The following is a 19,584-nucleotide window of genomic DNA, read 5'->3' on the forward strand; positions in this document are numbered from 1 at the left end:
GACCTTCTTCTATATCAAAATCTTTAAATATAAAGTTAAATTTAAACAGCTGAATTTTAAGAAATCAATATTCAGATGTCATCTCCATTACAATTATTACCTTTCTTTAGAATGTCTGACACACAAATGCAATATATAAGCAAATAAGAAAAATTCATATAATAAAATATACATCCCAGACCTGGACTGAAATTTTCAGCACAGAACATATACTGTAAAAAAAACTGATCTAACTTTTTAAAATATGAATTCCCTATGTTAAAAAAATAAATGACTCTGGGCATGATATACTTAGTTTTAAGTTTGGGTGGGTTGTTTTCCCTTAGAGTACATCACAAGGAACATATTAAAAATCCCAATAGCAAAAGAAGAACGCAGTCTACCAGAGCACAGACAACACAGGTGCTACGTCACCTTACGAAACCTGAAAGCTCTTCAAGGAAGGTCCTCACCTGCTCGTCAGTGTGGCCGGCACTGGGTGTGTGGCATTAGGTGGCACAGTGGTATGGGTGAGGGGGGCCGGGTTCTGCGACATTGAGACCGGGGTATGAATAACACCATTTAAAGCTCCCACAATGCCATTGATTGCCAGCTGGCTCCCTGGCAAAGCCCCAATGATGCTGCCCACGCCGGGCACAGTGGGCAGGGAGGGGGGCACAGTCTGCAACCCGCCAGCCAGTGCCCCCACAGCCACACCGTTGACTTGCTGGACTCCACCCACCCCTGAACCTTGCTGAGCAGGGCTCTGGCCTGCAGGGGGTGGGGTGGACAGGGCTGAGGAGCTGCTGGTACTCTGTCCACTGGAGGTCAAGTCCTGGTGAGAGAGAAGAAAGAGACTTGAACTATAAAGAACAAAGCAACACTGCTTAAAAAATTTACACTAATGCAACACAGTCTGTTCACACTTAAGACACACAGAAGCAAATAAGCATATCCAATTTACCTGATTTAATACAGGAAGAGAGTTATCAGGTAAAAAGCTGTTTCCCAGATGAGGGCTCTTACTGCTGTTTAAGGAATCAGTAGTAGGAGCTAGAATAATAAAAGAGAAAAATTAACCCATTTACCTTGTTAAATTACATGTTTTTGCAAGATTAAAAGTTTATTTAAAAGCTTATGCTGAAGCCCATATTAAAAATATTTAAATATCAATCTTGCTATTCCTAAAACCACTTAAAGGGAAAAATTTCTAGATCACTGAAAATTTAAATAATTTCTGCTGTTAAATTATGCACTAAAGAAGCTAGAACAAATTGGAGTTGATCACTTAACAGGATTCTTTATGCCTTTCAAAAATAACCTATCAGTTTTCCACATCTTCATCTAATTGGTGACCAGCTGTTCCTCACATATCATGAAAAGAGCCCTGAAAATCCTTCCTATTTTCCTCTGATTCACATACTTACCGGTCTGTGCTGGGAATGCATGTATCTGATGAGACGGGCTAGGGTTTGTTGTTATTGTTGGAAAAGGCACTGAGAGCTGAGCATTCAATAACTGAAGGCGCTCCTTTTTGGCAGTCAAGTTTTTAATCTGTTCCTCTAATCTTCGATTTTCAACTTGAAGTTGATGTAATGACTTCAGCATTCCTAAAACTGGCAAACATTTGGATGGTTTTGAATAAAGATAAGTACACATGTAGTACTAAGTGTTTTAAAGACATGTCATTAACTTTGGAAATAAGCCAAAATAGAAGAGCAGAAAGACTGTGAAATGTGTCTAAACGATTAGGCTTTTTCCTAAATTTGTATGTACACACACACCTATCATAAGGTATTTATATTTACATGAACATAAGCTTGGAGGGAGACTGCTCCTGGATGTTCCGTCTGGAGACCCTGTTGCCACATACCAAAGGAAAACACCCTCCTGGCTCAAGCAATTTCCACTTTTAATGAGGAATGAAGAGAATCTTTTGTTTTCATCAAAATAAATGCCGAATTAAAAATTCAGAGAGGCTGGCAGTACTTTCCATTAAAATCATACTGAAAACGGGAAAAGGTCTCAACAATGAAAATCCTTTACCACAATAAAGAGCGCAAGTTTTGTCTATAGCTGGTTTTAAACTAATTAGTACTTTCTAGAAACACGAAGAGAAACCCCCAGTTCGCACATGGATCCAGATCCAGGGTCCGTCAGCAGAGAGTGCTGGGCACGCGCCCCGACGTCTCGGCCCGGCCTCGGGCAGGCCCCGCCCCCGCGGGCTCCTCCCCAGCCTGTGCCGTGCAGGCCCCGCCCCCGCGGGCTCCTCCCCAGCCTGTGCCGTGCAGGCCCCGCCCCCGCGGGCTCCTCCCAGCCTGTGCCGTGCAGGCCCCGCCCCCACGGGCTCCTCCCCAGCCTGTGCCGTGCAGGCCCCGCCCCCGCGGGCTCCTCCCCAGCCTGTGCCGTGCAGGCCCCGCCCCCGCGGGCTCCTCCCAGCCTGTGCCGTGCAGGCCCCGCCCCCGCGGGCTCCTCCCCAGCCTGTGCCGTGCAGGCCCCGCCCCCACAGGCTCCTCCCCAGCCTGTGCCGTGCAGGCCCCGCCCCCGCGGGCTCCTCCCCAGCCTGTGCCGTGCAGGCCCCGCCCCCGCGGGCTCCTCCCCAGCCTGTGCCATGCAGGCCCCGCCCCCGCGGGCTCCTCCCCAGCCTGTGCCATGCAGGCCCCGCCCCCGCGGGCTCCTCCCCCGCATTGCAGGCCCCGCCCCCACGGGCTCCTCGGCTCTCTGCCCCACCCCGCCAGCAGGATCCCTCCTGGCCCCAACCCCCACACCTCGCCACCTCCTGACAACATAGAATACGGCTGTTAATGCCACCGGGTGGACACTTGAAAATTCCTCTGGGTTTAAGCTGCTTTTCTTAAGCAGACCTCTGGGCCTCCCCTCCCGGGCTCACTGACCCCACCGAGAGGCCCTTGGCCAGCCCCAAGGAGGAGCAATCAGCCTCCCAAACCTGTCCTCCAGCTCTCAATTAGCATTTTTTGTCAAGGCACCACCCATAAAAATACCAGCTCGTGGGCTTGGCTCACTAACGATGATCAAAATGGTTTCGTTTGTTTTAAATTAAAAAAAGAAGCAAAAGCTTTTATCCCAAAATGATGAGAACCATCTATTTTTTTCCCTAAAAACATACATCCTTAACACTAGGCCACTTCCTGCAGCTAACCACCACCTGTAGTAACTGGTGGGTTTTTTTTGGCATTTTCTACTATAGCCCTAATACTTAAAATTGTAATGACAATAAATATGTATACAGAATATATACATTGTAACACATAATATAGTAAATAAATACACATTATATATAACAATAATAATTCTTCCAACTCCAAAATGTAAATTCAAGGACGGCTGGCCATAGTAGACTGTATGTGTATATATATATATTAATAAATTCTCCAGAGGTGAGTAAGTTTTCTTCAAAAAATTAAGCCAAGATGAACCTCATGTATTTTAGTAAAATTTAAAAATTAAGAAGAACACAGTACAATGGAAAAGCAGAAAAACCAAAAGTATAAATAGGGAAGGAGAGAAACAATGACCAGCTGACATGTGGGTGCTGGGCAGAGTTCCTTGCAATTTTTCTATTTCATTTAATCCTTCAAACAACCCTAAGATATAGGAACATGGTTATTCCCATTCTATAAATGGGAAGACTATACATATAAAGATTAAGGAACGTGCCCAAATTCATACTGCTAATAAAAGGTAACATGGTTATTCCCATTCTATAAATGGAAAGACTATACATATAAAGATTAAGGAACGTGCCCAAATTCATACTCCTAATAAAAGGTAAAGACAGGATTAAAACTAAACTGTAGGGAAGTGGACTTGGCCCAGTGGTTGGGGCGTTTGCCTACCAAATGGGAGGTCCGCGGTTCAAACCCCGGGCCTCCTTGACTCATGTGATGAGCTGGCCCATGTGCAGCGCTGATTGCGCAACGAGTGCCCTGCCATGCAAGGGTATCCCCTGTGTAGGGGAGCCCCATGCGCAGGAGTGCACCCCATAAGGAGAGATGCCCAGCACGAAAGAAAGCGCAGCCTGCCCAGGAATGGCGCTGCACACACAGAGAGCGGACACAACAAGATGACACAACAAAAAGAGACACAGATTCCTGGTGCCACTGATAAGGATAGAAGCAGTCACAAAAGAACACAAGCAAATGGACACAGAGAGCAGACAACTGGGGGGGGGGGGGGGTGGGGAGTGGGAAGGGGAGAGAAATAAATAAAAAATCTTTAAAAAAACAAACAAACAAAAAAACACCTAAACTGTAGGCAGTAAACTGTAGAGTCTGTTATCCTAAACCATATGTTATAGTTTCTCACGGTATCATATAACAAAATGCATATCATAATTTCATTGCTATTCTGGGTGAAGTGTGTCTTCTACATCCATCTGCCTGTCTGTCCATCTTTCTGACTATTCATCTGTCCGTCCATCCATCTATCCATCCATCATCTTTATTTAAAGACAAGAAAAAGAATACTTACTGTCACTAGGGGTACCCTGTTCTAGTAAAAATTGCTGTCCTTCACTCCACTGCCTCTCCAAAAGCTGTTCTATGCTGGCTGCTACTGGAGGCAGATTTTCCAAACTGCTGTTGCCTGGTTGATCATAGCGAATCTGTAAGCTGCTTACAGGGGATCTGTTGAAAACAGTAATTCTCAAGTTAAAAAGAGGAGCAACATTTTAAGGGGGGTGGCATTAAACTTTCTTACCTTATGGTAACCCCTTTATCCTTTATACGTTTTCTAACACTAGGCTGCCTATTCTGGAAGTATCCATCAGCTTCTTGACTTCATAAACCTACCCTCAAATTAAGTAAGTATTCTTTCTCCCAAAACTGTAAAATCAAGAGGTTAACTGGCCATACTAAACAACCAGAAACCACTAAAAAATATAAACAAACCACCAATCTCTGAAACAGGCTATAGAAAGAATTTGATATAGCTTTATAAGAAGAAGACCGGGTTAAAGAGACTTAAAATATTTAGCCAGAAGAGAATATAGTTTCACCATTCTGCCTTAAAATATAAACTATCAGAACAACAACGTACAATTATAAAAGTGTGGAAAACATTTTAATTGGCAAACATAATCTCAAATATCAGTAAAAACATTTTAACAACTGCGATGCATCCTTTTGTTTTAAACCCAAAAACACTTATTTTCAAATATTTTCACTATTAAAGAACATTATTAAGACCAAGGCTATTTTTATTTGAGCCCTTATTTATACAAATATTTCTAAAATGTCTTAGATCTATTTTCAAATGAGGATCACTTAATCCACCTTTCCCAAACAACTACTTACATTAAGCTGACCATGTAAATGGTCTGGCATTCATTTTTGTTTTAAGTTAGTAAATTGTGCTATTTCTGGTCTCCTACCCATCAATTCATAAGCAAACAGCTTTATAGTTTCCAAAATGCTTCCACAGAGTTATTGCCTAGGATCTTCACAACCACCCAGTGAAAAGCCAACACCTATTTCTCAACTCCATCTCCAGGTGAGGAGACAGAGACGGGGCATGGGCTCCTTGCCCCTGACAGTGCTGGCCAATGACGGACAGGCTGCACTGCAGCCCTCCAGCCACCACCAGTGCGCTGGCCGCCACCCAATCACAAGCCAAACAAATGCAAACATCATGTGTACATACGGCTGGCCATCCTTCTCCAAACAGGATTACGCCAGGAAAATTAAGGCTACTACATTTGAGGCTGATTTTAAAGGGTAATATAGAGTTGGAAATACATGTCAAAAATCGTACAGTATCATTTATTGGGTTAAATCCATGTAGCTAATTAAAAAAAAAAATGACAACTCTCAGCTAGCTGACAGTAAGGGATCCTGGCTAACTTCTGGGTGGGCTTGTGTGTGTGCGCACTTTACGTTTAAACAGGGCTCAGAAACACTTCCTCCACCAACCGTATGCACAACAGCCATCAACCTTCTTCACTGAAAGTAACACAAAAATCAGAGGCAGATAATTTTATCATTGTGTACTTCAGGATTCCTGGTTTCCAAAGAAAGACTATTTAACTTTCAGCCGAGTTCACTTAGTAAAGTCAAGCCTACTTCTAGCTCCCCCAGGAAGGTGCTATGAACAAGGCACTCCTGGGGGTGCTATGAGAATCTGCATGCCAAAGGTGTCCCTAACCAACACTCCCATGACATGCGCGTGGCACAGCAAGGCTCATGCCCAGGCTTCCTCATCACATACACACGTTAATTCTTTACAGAGCTTTTCCCAGCCTTGAGAAAAGGATCCGGAATGGGCTTCTGCTCCTCCTCCTGCTTGCCACCTCACCCACTCTAACACACAATCAGAAGACAGCAAGAAGCCAAACCAGAAGAATTTGGAGACACTGCAAATGGACTAAAATTAATAGAGAGAGCGCGATTTCTGAAAGCTCTATCCTCCATAGCCAGACACAGTGCCTCCCTGTCGCCACCATGCTCCTCTGCGACAGCGGGACGCGGGGCACTGAGTCGGGCTTAAAGAAATCCAACCCTTCCAGTTTAACTTAGGTGAAAAGTGGGCTGCTAGTGGGGCACCCAGCTTGACAACTTCGCAGGGGACCCGAATTCTTGGGTGCTGATATCTGAGATAATTTCACAAAATGATGTCATACATCTGTTATACTCTGATTTAAACAATTTAAGAACGAGAGGGATTTTAGAGATTACAAGAGCTTCATTCACTGAATCAGGAACTAGGCACTATTTTATAAAGGGTTTAAGTGGATTTCCCACAACAGAGCTAAAACTTGAATCTGCTGAAAGCCTTAAGTCTGTAGCTTCAAGAGATTTTAAGACTCTTTTATGAGCAAACTCAATGACCAAAAGTAATACATTACCAGTATCAGCAGCTAAATATGTACAAGTGATAAAAACAAGAGTTCAAAATTGATTGGAAACCCACGAAATGGTAGTCCTTTTAGCTTAGTTGCCTAATCATATATTTAAATTAATATTCAAAATAATTCAGAATCATTTTTCTAGAGAGGTCTCTCTTTATACTCTATTAATAAGAGAAAAAGAAGATTCCAAATCTCAGCCTGGTCCCTCTGCTCTCCTGTGCAGCGTCAGCGATGCTTACCGTGGGGAGAGACTTCCTCTGGGCGAGCTTCCCCTGCCAGCCAGGCTGCGGCTACTGTCTCCAAGGTCTTGATCTGCAGTGTAAATATTTCATAGCTGATAAAGTGACTCTCACTAGATAAGAGGTTGTAAGCTCTTGCCCTGATTTTTCCTAAAACATACATCAAACCTTTACCACTATCTTGCAGTTAGTATGAAAGGAGATTTAGGATGTTGCTAGTTTAGAACTGCTGAACTGTGGCATGTAAGGCTGTCCCGACACGTTCTTGTGGGTGTAGAAGGCCATGGATTATGTTCCCTTCTTTCATTCCTTTCAATTTTACAGCACAGAAGCGTGGTTTGCATTTGCAGCACCCTCCCCTCAGCCACTTTTAATTTCTACGGTTAAAGTAATGAATCACAGCTGTGGACAGCTCATCTGTATGCTTATCACAGCAAACCCTTAAGCGTTGTATGTTTAACACTTTATATCCCAAGACAAGTCCTAAAATACATAATGTATCACATAGATCCGTAATACCAAGACTAAAATTACATGTTTTACACCAAGACTAAATTTGTATATATTTCACAGATCCTCACATCCAAAGTAAAATTGCATAATTATGCTTAATTTCCAAATTGACAAGTAGGAATACAGAATTCTGTATTTTAAAAGAAAAAAAAAATTTAATCTCTTCAAAACAATCCTTAAATAACATCAAACTTTTCTGCTTAAAAAGTAACTTGTATTTCCCTTACATTTAGCTCCCATATGAAACCACCCTCACTGGTCTCTTCCAAGGCTGTCCTCCTTTATTTGGAGACAGGAAAACTTCTGACCTTTATAGGGTAAAGACAAGACTGGGCCATTCTTGGTAAACTGCTCAATACTTCCCTTCCCCACAAACAGGCACAACTACTTGAACATGTCAACATATCCTTAAGGATGGGTGGAAACTAGGCAAATCCAGTGGCTTGTTAACACAGCACAAGAGGCAAATGCTACAAAATGTCGACAGGTGAAAATTCATAGGATACTAAACACTCTAGAAATTCTCTAACAGGATTTTCTGTTAACCAAATTTGGGTAATGCAATTTCCTGGATTATGCAAATCAGGGTTTCGGCTATGGCAGGAAACCCAGTCTTGTGTTACTTTCACTGCACAGAACTGAGAACTGAACCATCAGTCACAAAAGTCCCAGGAGACACAGGGCAGCCATGCCCACCATGGCTCTGAGTGGCCACCATGGCTCCACCCAGCAACAGAAGCACAGCACCGTTTTGCAGCACTGCATGCTATTTACTCCCAACTGTGACTCTTTTGGTTAAAAGAAGGAAAAAAGAAAAAAAGGTTCAATCAGATATTAACCACACCCCTAAGACTTCAAACAAAATGAGCCAATCTTAAGAACAAATTATGAGGGAGAGGAGTTTAGGTGCTAATATTCTTGAGCACTTACCTGTCTGACTGTTTTCTGACTGTGCTACCAGAGCTGCCATTGACGAACTGGGGTTTAACCTGCTGCCATACATCTGAGGTGGGGCTTGGCTCAGAGAGGATCCAGACAGGGCGTTTGCCTACAGGGAAGGAGTCAAAAAACAAGTCAAGTCCAGCTGAAAATATTTTTCCTAGTAACGAGCTGTTCCCACCACCTAAGAACATAAAAAAAGAATTTCTGATTTTCTAAAAGGCAGATGTCATTCTCACTTATTCTACCATTCCAATATGTCAATGTTATAAAAGTTACTCCAAATTTTAAAAGTGGAAGAGGAAGAAGAAGAAATAAATGGCAGGTACATTTCAAAGTAGACTACTCCTACTTTTGAATTTCAAGGCACCTATAGTGCCAACATGGCAGCTGTGTAAATAAATGTGCGACAGGCATTTCATATCATCAAACCATGTATAAAACATGGGCAGGTAGACAACAGGTGTCTCACAAATGCTTCTGTCTCCGGCATCACCAGCTGTTTTAGGAGGTCAAAAGGTCCAATTCCTAGTTTCAGCATTTTGACTACCCAGAGCCTTCTTTCTATGGCTTACCCTGTCATTAGTAAATCCTGCACACTATTTTGTTACTTCCTATTTTGATAGACTTGGAAGCCTGCTGCTTTTTCTATTCTGTTTTGTTTTGATTTGATTTTAAAAGATAAAGCAAACAGGCATCCCAAGTATGTTTTCTATACAATGCAGGGCCCAGGGAACTCCAGCTTTTCCCTGACCCCATATAAGGCACTGTCTTTTTGGCAGGAAGCCAGCCCCACTAACTGAAGAGCTCCTCCAAAGTTTGTAATTCATTCATGTTGCTAACCACAATTCTGAAGGCCTCTACTGGGACTTGTGCCAAACAAGCGAAAATGAACTCTCAAAGGGATGAAGCCACGGAGGCTGGCCAAAGTCTTGCATAATCCAATGTAATAAAAATGTCTTTTTTGAGGTGCACATTTTCCCCCACTTTCCAAGAATACTGCAATTTTAAAAAGTAGCATTTTGGAGCACATATCTCCTGCACAAAATACTGATGTTCAAAGAAGGCTATTACAGGCTTAGATACTTTTCAGGTTTAACAGAATCACAATTTTTAAGGTAGACTTACCCTTCTTTTTTATGAATGAAATACAACTTAAGCTTTTATAAAATGAAGTCAATGCAGTTATTTTAGAGTAAGATTGTTGGGAATAACTTCAAAGAAGTGAAGAACAAAACAGGTGGGACATTTGGACATATGAAACAGCACACGATGGCAAACAAAATATTACAGAGGATCAACTGTGTCTGGAAAGACTCACACCCTGCCACTGCATTCTGCTTAGTGGGCATGGGACGTGGGCTTTCACAATCCACAGAAAACAGCCCAGGGATGTGGAAGCTGTCCTTGCTTCCCATTATTTCAAAGGGTATATTGTCTAGCTCACACTTGAATGTCCACACTCAATCTGTAAATTACTGCATTTCATCTGTGGTCATAAAAAAGACATGTACACAAAGCCAGTAAGTTTAAACGATGAAGTTCTGTTTCACAATCAATTAGCTCTCAGCAAAATGGAAGTCATAATTCCCACCTAAGAGCACACTGGACACCTAACAGGTATCTGACATTTGGCAGTACAGAGTACATAAAACACACAAGTCACAAACCAAGGCATCCTAACATTTTTACCTCTCCAAAAGTCAACTATTTGGGAACCTTAGTTACTCATAAAATAACTTACAACAAGGGAAAGTGAAGCCAAGACAAAAGTGAGATGTCACCAACACAATGTCCTCAAGACTGGGGTCCTCCATCACGAGGAACTGATGCCCTTCCTCAGAGTCATTTTGCCCTTACTCTAGTCACAATCCTAAAAAGGCAAACTAGGCAATTAACAGATCAGAAACAGGTAATTAGAACGAGGAAGAGAATGCTATCTTGAAACTTTCTGCTGGCAGCCGGCAGTTGGGCTGAGGGCAAGGGAGGAGGAGCGTCCTGCAGGGTGCACGCCCGGGCCCTGAGGGGCAAGGACACAGTCCTGGACACTGACCCCCCTCCCGTGTAGCCCTCTGTGCTGTGGACTGGATGAATCACAACTCGTACTATACCAGTGGGACTGCTTTTTTAGTTCCAATGGCCCGTTTTATGAACAACAGTCTCTCTTGATGAGAAACAAAAGAGCTGGCTCTTATCAGAAATACATTCTTATCTGGCAAAGGCTTCATATTTATCCTTATTAGCTTCAAATTTCAGAGAGTGCCATTTTCTCAATCTAGTCTCCAAATTATCTTAGTTTCCCAATCACCTACTATACACTAAATAAAGAGCAGTACAGCTTAATAACTGATTTGCATATGTAATTATCAGGACGAAGATAAACTGTCTTTGGTGTATTCCCAAGCAGGGAAGTATGTATTTTATAAAGATGGCTGGCAAAAGTTAACATTCTTCTTCTTCTTCTTCTTCTTCATCATCATCATCATCATCATCATCCAGTCAGGATATCTGCTTCACTCTCCTGAATGACTACATTTTCTGGATGGCTAAAATTTCATTTAAAGAAGTATCTGGTGGGTTTTGGGGCTTTGTGTTTTAAATTATTTTATTTCTCTAAACAATTAATTTTCCAAAGAGAAATAAATTCAACTTATTAATTTTAACAGGCAGGCTGTTTTGGAGATTAAAGCATCTAAACCAATCAATATTATTAATTCCTCCTGGAGCAGTCCAGTCATTACTGTCATTTCAAGTGGGTGACATGAGTATGAAGGCCTCATAAATCCCTGTCATTGCTTGGCTAGTATTTCTAAAACAGTGTTTGGAATGGTTGGTGCTGAGAACCCTTTAACCCCTGTTCAGTGAGAAGATTCTACAGTGTGGGAGCAAAGATGGGGAAGAAAGGGCCTGAGCTGCAGAGACCACACATTCAGTGCTTTGTAGATTCAATACCCTTCATTGTCATTCATGACCAAAAGCACCAAGATTTGGGGGGGGGGGGGGGGGGGATAAAAGGAAGCTCCAGTTCACCTACAGAAACAGGGATCATGAAACAAAAAGAGCTGATAGCTTTTACATGAAATAAACCTGGAACAAGGAATAAAGAGCATTAACAGAAACACATGTCTCTACAGCATACTCGGGGTTCTTAAAAAGTGCAGATTTGAAAGCAAATTACTAATGTATCTTAAGCTTGCTTCAGAAGATCTGAGAGGAAGCCTGGCTTCCGTTCTGGAGGCTAGGACCTCCCGTGTCTCCCCCAGGAGGAGAATGGTGTTGTGGGCGGGTGCTCTCCCTGGCCCCACTGGCCATGGGTGGATGGGGTCAGAGGCGGGCTGCCAACAGGACCCTTCATCACACACTGTGCTCATCAGGCAGCTGAATGAAGGCCGCCTACAGCACACACCAACACTCTGCGTGACTTTTCCAACTTTTCTACAAGCCTAAAATATTTTCAAAGTAAAAAGTAAAGGTTGTTTGGCCTTACAGTGTCCTGCCGAAATCAGGCCATTTACTCAAGAAGTGAAAACAGGCATTAGATCAAGATAAAATATGTGCCATAATAAATTTCTGCTTTAATTTCCAATATCTGATATCTTTGACGGCTTTGTATATCCCCCAAGATTAATAAATAAAAGAAACCACTTCTACTAAGGCTAGATGTTATATTACACTGATTCTAATACTCCAGTAAAAGCCTCATTAAAGGAGTATGAATGAGTATTTGACAAGGTTGGACCCAGTGTCTGGTAAAGTAAGAATAAATTGAACTATTATTGAGGTACATCTAGGAAATAGTTTTTTCCCTTCTAGAAACACTTTAAAAATACGTATTTATGTCTAGATGATGGCACCCTCTGTGGCTAGCAAGTACTGTACCAAACTTTTAAGTACAAAGAAGTGGCACATTTTTTAACCAAAATATCTAGATGTATCTCCAGTAATCTGTAAATATATTTGGCAGATTTTAGTTTTACATTTTAATCAACTTAGAATTGATTGTGAAACTTCCTTCCCTCAAAAGTGCCTTTGGCATGTATTGGGTAAAGGAGACAGTTTCTTTAATGCCTGAAGTTACTTTTAAACAAAATATGTTTACGGTATCAGAACCAAAGAAAACCTTTAGCAAATTTAGAATAATTTAATAAATTAAACATCTAGAAAGATATGCAAGTCTCTATACCAAAGCAGTATTCAAACTCAAAATAAATAAAAAATACATTTCCTAAGTAGACTGACATACCATATCAAAATATATGTTTCAGCTCAAAATGCCCTTTTTTTAAAATTTTCTTGTTTGTTTGGTCATATTCTTGCTTCAGGTCATATATTCCAATGACTGCATAAGCCCATGTATGTGTCTGAGCAGAGGCCTTGCCGTAAAGTGAAGCCCCCTCCCACCCCCCAGTCCCCCAGCCCCAGGACGGGTGCTTATGCTGGAGGACAGTGGGAAAGCGACAGGCTAAGTCTAACTACTTATCTCTATGCAAGACTGATAAGTGGGTATTGTTTGGTAGACATTTTTTTCTCCCTAATATTGATAAGGGCATAACAGTAAAGAGTAAATAATGGGGATAATAATAGAACTCTACTACCTCACAAGAATACTGTAAGAATTAAATGAGTTAATTTATACAAAGGGCTTAGAAGACTCCTGAGCCCTGGGGTAAGCTTTCTCGCATTTTAGCCATTTTAAAAATTATTTTCATAAGTAATTATGATTTGCATCTTTTCCATGAAGTTCATTAGAGAATATAATTGATAATTAACTGTGGCTATACTTCAAAGATTGAAATCTATTTGCTGAAGAAAAATGGTATAAATGTCCCATTATAGAAAAATGCTTTAATCTAACATTCTACAATAATATAGAAAAATACTGAAAAATAATGTAAGCACTCAAATGTTTAATCACAATTTATACTTTTTTATTTGCAAACACAATTTGTATGACTAGAAGTGTTTTCAGGAAAAATATGAATGCACATTAGGCAGGGACTGGAGCGCCATGGACCACTTCATCTATTCTGGAAGCCAACTGACATTTCACACTAGGAAGCCTATTCTGCTAAAAGGCTCCATTTGTGCTGACTTCAGCCCTCGGCATGAGCGGGCTTAGGTCCAGTGGGCCCACCGACTGCGTGGGCTCTCACAGCATCCAACGCCCCACACTGCCCCAGCTGTCAAGAATGTATCACAAGCAAAACCACTGTGCAGGCTGATGCTGACCTGCCCCATGGCAGAGTTGCCATAAAAACATGGGATTAGATGGTAGCTGAGTCACCAATGTATGCTCATGATTGCACAGCAGGCCTTGGGTAGGACAACCAACCAGTTCTAGGTGGGTTTCTTCATCAGTTAATAGCTAATCAGTACAGCTCTTATCTTTTGGGGGGAGGAGGGGAATTTAAGTCCCTAGAACTAAGAAGGCTACTGAAAGAATTTTAGAACTGGAAAGGACCTTATTCCACAGCTAAACCTAAAATGGTTAGAAGTCATGTATCTACATTAGCATGGAATTATGAACTTTAATAAAAAATGTTAATACTATTTATAGTAAGGGAAATACTTCTGTACAATTTCTTTCCTTGCAAGTAATCAGGCTGCTTTTTCTAACAGGTAAAATTAATGATGCCCCCTCCAGTATTTACACTGCTGGTATAATAACCATTCAATTGTAAAGGACTTTATAGCCTGCAGAGTCTATCATCTCATTTGACTTTCTAAGGTACCTGTATAGCAGGCAGGATGGGTATTTCAAGTACCCCTATTTCATATGGGAAAAACCTACGGCTCACAGAAATTACAAGACATGCCCAAGGTTCCACTGGAGAGTAGCAAAGCTCCTGGAACACAGAGTTCTGGCTCAAATTTCTGCAGCTTTATGTTATGTCAGACAAACGGACACAGTACAATTCCTGACAAAGTTTCTTAGAAAGATACCTCCTTACATATTCTCACTGTCACTGACCCTTGCTGTCACCCACGCTCACTGACATTCCAAAGGCCTTGGAGAGACTAGCATCTACTCTCTCTTTCTCACACACACACACACATATATATATATAAAAGAAAGAAAAGAATGACCCTTGAACACATGCACACAAACACACACCCCCCAAAGTTATCCTACTGAAAAAAATATTCAAAGCTTATTGAAGTAAAAGTCTCAAAGAAATCTGCAAAACCCTAGTCATTAAATTATTACCTTAAAAGCACTGGCATTTATTTTTTAAAATATATGTTTACTAAATATCACATAAATAAAACTTGGGTGTTCCTTCATTTGATGGGTTTTTAAACCTACATTCTTTCTTATAACAGTAACACTAGTTACAAAAGTAGCCTTGTTATCTAAATGAAGGCTGTATCCAAAAGCAAAACCAAGAATGCAAGATATTAAAAAAATGCAATTATTTTTCAGCACATCTAGTCTTAAATTCTTCAATTAAAGAAATCATCCTTCAAACAAAAGCATTTTCATTTGCAACCCCTTTAAGAAAGAATGGAATGCATGTACAACTGGGAAACACACGGGGTTCTGAAAGGCAAAATGAAAACTTCATCGCATACCAGCAGAAACGAGCTTCTCCCTCAACTGGCAGCACCATGAGACCAGGGCACACCACGCAGCTTCCCGAGAGACCAGCTCAACTGTCCAACCAAACAGGGAACTGTAATCCTCACTCCATTACCATGCCCTGTAGACTCTATACTAATATGTTGTAAAGTATAGCAAATGTAACAAAAGGATTTAACACCAAAGAATATAAAATTGGACGCTCAAACAGGTTTTTTCAAGGTGTTTGACGTTCCTTTTGACTGTTCCAAGTTAGGCATTAGATTCTCCCCTCACAGTTTTACAAGAGCCTCCTTTTCGTGCCCCTTAACAGCACACATCAAGCTGTTCTCGTTAAATGTCGCCTTGCCTGTTCCTATCTCACCTCCCTGATCCCTTTCCAGGGAGTGGTTCTGGAGACAGCAAATAAACCAAACAAGAGCCTGCCTGTCTTTCTTACAACCAAGGCCAGAAAGATGGAGAAAGACTCTGTGTTTTTATCCAACTAGCACCAAGTCAGTCACTAAAAATTACTACTTTCACTAAGCTTTTTTGAAGGGAGATGGATAATAAAGCATTATTTAAATTTAACACTTTTTCTCAATTTAATTAATGTTTTTGTAAAGTTTTTACTGGCGTGATGATTTTAATAACTGTAATTTTTTAAATTATAAAAGAAAATTTCTAACTTAAAGACATAAGTTTGAAATTCACTCATACTTGGAGAGTCTTTTTCCCAAGAAAGATTATAATAAGAGCATCCCCACATCATTATTTTATGTCATTAGAATAAAATTAGACACCCAGAAATTGAAAAGAATCCACTGGTGCTCACATAGTCATTTGACTCTCTTGTGAGTCTCCTGTAAAAATGTCTATAATAGCAACTAAGATGTCAATGCAAATTGTGTTATTTCACAAATTCCTAAAAGGAGTTCTGTCATGTTTGCCTCCTCCAACCAAACTTACTTTAAAAAAAAAATGAAGAAGCCCATCTACTCATGCTCCTTCATATCATTATAATGATTTACCTGAGTTGTAGCAATAGCAGTGGCTGCAGATGACGTAGTGGAGGGAGAAAGAGCTCCCACTTGCTGCAAATGGCTAGGAGGCTGCTGAGGTAAATGAGAACTGGAGACAGGGGTGCTAGATCCTGAGCCAGATATTACATTTGGAAATGACACTGCTACATCATTGCTGTTATAAATACCTGAAAGAAAAGAGAGTTTATTTAAATATTTTATAACTTAGTAGTCAAATTTGTCATACACACGTAACAGTCATCGTTGAGTTAAAATATCCACATTTTATCCTTCTTCCTCCCTCAAGTATGAATTTTGTTAGTGGTGGTTTGAAAAAAAAATCAGTAACTAAATGGATAAACTGACTTTTCATAAAGCACTGGTTGTAAAAGGACCCAGGTCATTTTTAATACAGCAAAAATGCCTTTGTTAACAAAGAGGGACCACATCAGGAAGAGCTTTGTAAAAATACTACCAAGGTCATAGAAGAGTTCCTAAGAGTTCTTGTTAAACAGGAGAATAAAACATATTTATATTAATTATTTATAAAAATTACATAAAATTAATTTATAAAAATAAATTAGAGTTGCTTTTTAAAAATCATCTGGTAAGCCTTTCAAAATGCATAGAGGTCTGAGAGGTGGGGCAAAGAAACCTGGTTTGAGAAAGGCTAAGCCCAATGTAAAAAATGTAGTGTGACAGGACTAGAATTGAGATGCAGAGGCCAATAAGGAGCCAAGGACACAGGTAGGTCCTGCAGCAGAAAGTGAGCTCCAGGGTCAGCAGGTGAGTGCAGGAAGGAGAGTGGTGTGACAACCTGGGCTACCAAGTGGGGGCATATAATCTATTTCAGAACAAAAGAGAGACACATACAAGGACAGGAGGCTGGATAGAAAGAGTTTTCAGTGGCACCATGGAGGAAGAAGAGAGAGAGAAAGGGCAGAAACCAGAAGAAACAAGGAAATAGAAGCAATACATTCTAGAAATGCAGATGGAAAGAGAAGGAAGAGAAAATGACCAAAAGTTAATGTGCAGCAAGGAGTTACTGGGGAAAAACAGTGCTTGGCTTGTTTTTTAAAGATAAGAGATCATGCTCATCTGCAGAGGAGGAGGAAAGAGCCGCTAGAACCCAGTGGCTCTCACCTGGGGGTGGTTTTGCCTCTCAGGGGACATCCGATACTATCTTCAGGCACTGTTGCTTGTCACAACTGAAGAGAACTCCTGGCATCTGGCAGCCAGAGTAGAGTCCAGGGATGCTCCTGAACTTCCCACCAAACACAGGACAGACTGCCCAGCACAGAATCACCTGGCCTAAAATGCTCTATTGCCATGGCCCTTAAGAAGGTGGGAGGGATAAGATTCTGAGAACATGATAACCTGACAGTGTAGCAGGAAGAAAGCTAGAAAGAAACAAAATAAACGGGATGCAAGCCAAAAAAAAAAAAAAAAAAAAAAATTAAGAAACTAGAGCCCTAGAAGACAATAATTATAATTTATCCCAATAGTACAATTTCCTTTGTTCTGAAGAATGTAACTATCACCGACTCATAATAAATAAGAGCACTTATAATCTTCAGAGGAGGGGAATAAAAGAATTGCAACATTTTCAAAGGCCTTGCAACTAAATTAAGGCTCCCATATTCTTTTTTATCTACAGTTTCGTCAGAAAAGAGATAATTTAATCACTCAACAAATATGTTTGTTCCACCAACATCTAAGCGCTCACTGTTTGCCAGTTTTCTAAGCTCTGGAGTTGCAAAGACATGTGGCCATCTTCAAGAAGCTTAGTGGGAAAGACAATTGCAAAAGGCTGTGAAGAGGACTATAACAGAGACATTCTCAGGGGGCTATGGAGTGCAGAAAAAGGCTACCTAACCCTGACCGAGAATGAGAGAAAGCGGGAGTCAAGAAACTTGCTAATCTCTGCTATTAAGCTAATTTCTGAAGGAGCTGCAGAATAGAGGTGAAGGTTTGAAGAAGAAACTTCATGAGAGAGTTGGGCAAATTCCAAGAACTTTTAAGTACCTTCAATTTAGCTTACGCTTAGAATGTAAATGGGAATGGGATGAAAAATTAGGCTAAAAAATAAGCAGGGACCAGATCAAGAAGAACACTACTTCTTAAAAGATAAAAGACAATGAGTGGTCACTGAAGAATTTTAGACAGAAGCTTGGTGTAATCTGATTGTTTAAGCAAAACAAAGCACTGGCAGCCAGCTGGGACTACATTGGGGAGGGGATTTAAATAGAGGCTGGGAAAACTGTTAAGAGGCCACTGCATTAATACTGTTGAGCAAAATTACAAGGGATTACTAGTGTAACAGGATGTCTTCAGGACTGCATACACTCTGCCCAGGTCTGCAAGGAGGAAATTCAGGGCAAGTCTATCAATCCATGACAACTGAGCCCAGCCCAGTGGCTTGAGGCTAACCCTCACGCAAATGCCTTCCAGGGCTCAAGGTCGTGGCACTGGCTGGACCCTTCAGCTAAAGTCAGAGGTAAGTTTTGCACCAGCTTTTCTAACTGAATGACTTCCCTTTTAGGGTAACTGTCTACAGGTTGCACATGAATAATGAGTCTGTTATCCACTCCAGGAAGCTCCCCCCAGTAGCCAAGGGCACCCTCCTTGTAGAGAGATCTCCACAGTGATCAGAAGGCTGAGTAATCTACCGGCAATTGTGTAATCTACTGGCAGTGTTTGCCTAAACACTTGAAGGTCCCTCCTGGTATGTTTAAAAAAAAAAACAAGTTATTAAACTAAGGTAAAAGACAAAGGCAAATTTGAAAGGAAGGGATGACTAATTAGGTCTGAAGAATAAAAGCAGAGGAAGAGTCAAGCGTGACCCTTCAGCATGGGAGGGTGGTCCCAGAGCAGAGCCAGGAAGTATTCAGAAACTAATGTGACATGAGGGAGAAATGCCAGGTACCCTAAGAGGGCATCTAGGGAATAGAGGGCTATTCAGTTCACAGAAAGGAAAAGACTGGGCAGGAGGAGCCCAGGGAGAAGTCCTTGAACTCAGCTTCTTTCAAAGCACCTTAATATTAAAATGTTGATTGCCCAGCTATTTCAACAGGGAGAAAGCATACTACACGTGGAATCTCCAACTTCTCAAACTAAAAGACAGAAGTTAGCTGGAAGCAGCATGCAAAAAGGGAACAGAACAAGCTGTGGACTATTGGCTATAACATGGGTGAACTCTGAAGAAATCATGTTGAGTGAAAAAAGCCAGAAACAAAGGACAGCTATTGTATGCTCTCACTTACATAAAAGAATTCAAATACACAAATTCATAAAGTCAGAAACTAGAATACAGGTTACCAGGCACAAGGGTAGGGATAGGGAATGAGGAGCTAATGATTAATTGTTACAGAGTTGCCGTTTGTGGTAATGGAAAAGGTCTGGCAAAGGATGGTGGTGATGCAGGCACAATTTTGGAAATGTAATTAAACTCTACTGAATTGTATATAT

The 19,584-nt window shown here is 41.1% G+C and overlaps 1 protein-coding gene across 12 annotated transcripts in view; it reads right to left on the bottom strand.

Moving 5' to 3' along the window:
* Window positions 1–19,584, bottom strand: part of MLLT10 (MLLT10 histone lysine methyltransferase DOT1L cofactor) — a 215,788-nt gene that overhangs the window by 16,952 nt on the left and 179,252 nt on the right. For all 12 annotated transcript variants that reach the window (XM_058297876.2, XM_058297875.2, XM_058297874.2 and 9 more), the window contains 7 exons: window positions 16,126–16,304; window positions 8,527–8,644; window positions 7,084–7,156; window positions 4,471–4,625; window positions 1,407–1,595; window positions 944–1,032; window positions 453–814 (listed from right to left, as the gene is read on the bottom strand). In XM_058297876.2, the coding sequence (XP_058153859.1) occupies window positions 453–814; window positions 944–1,032; window positions 1,407–1,595; window positions 4,471–4,625; window positions 7,084–7,156; window positions 8,527–8,644; window positions 16,126–16,304 (1,165 nt within the window). The remainder of the gene's footprint in view (window positions 1–452; window positions 815–943; window positions 1,033–1,406; window positions 1,596–4,470; window positions 4,626–7,083; window positions 7,157–8,526; window positions 8,645–16,125; window positions 16,305–19,584) is intronic.

The sequence above is a fragment of the Dasypus novemcinctus genome, chromosome 5, assembly GCF_030445035.2.
Source record: "Dasypus novemcinctus isolate mDasNov1 chromosome 5, mDasNov1.1.hap2, whole genome shotgun sequence".
Classification (NCBI taxonomy): domain Eukaryota; kingdom Metazoa; phylum Chordata; class Mammalia; order Cingulata; family Dasypodidae; genus Dasypus; species Dasypus novemcinctus.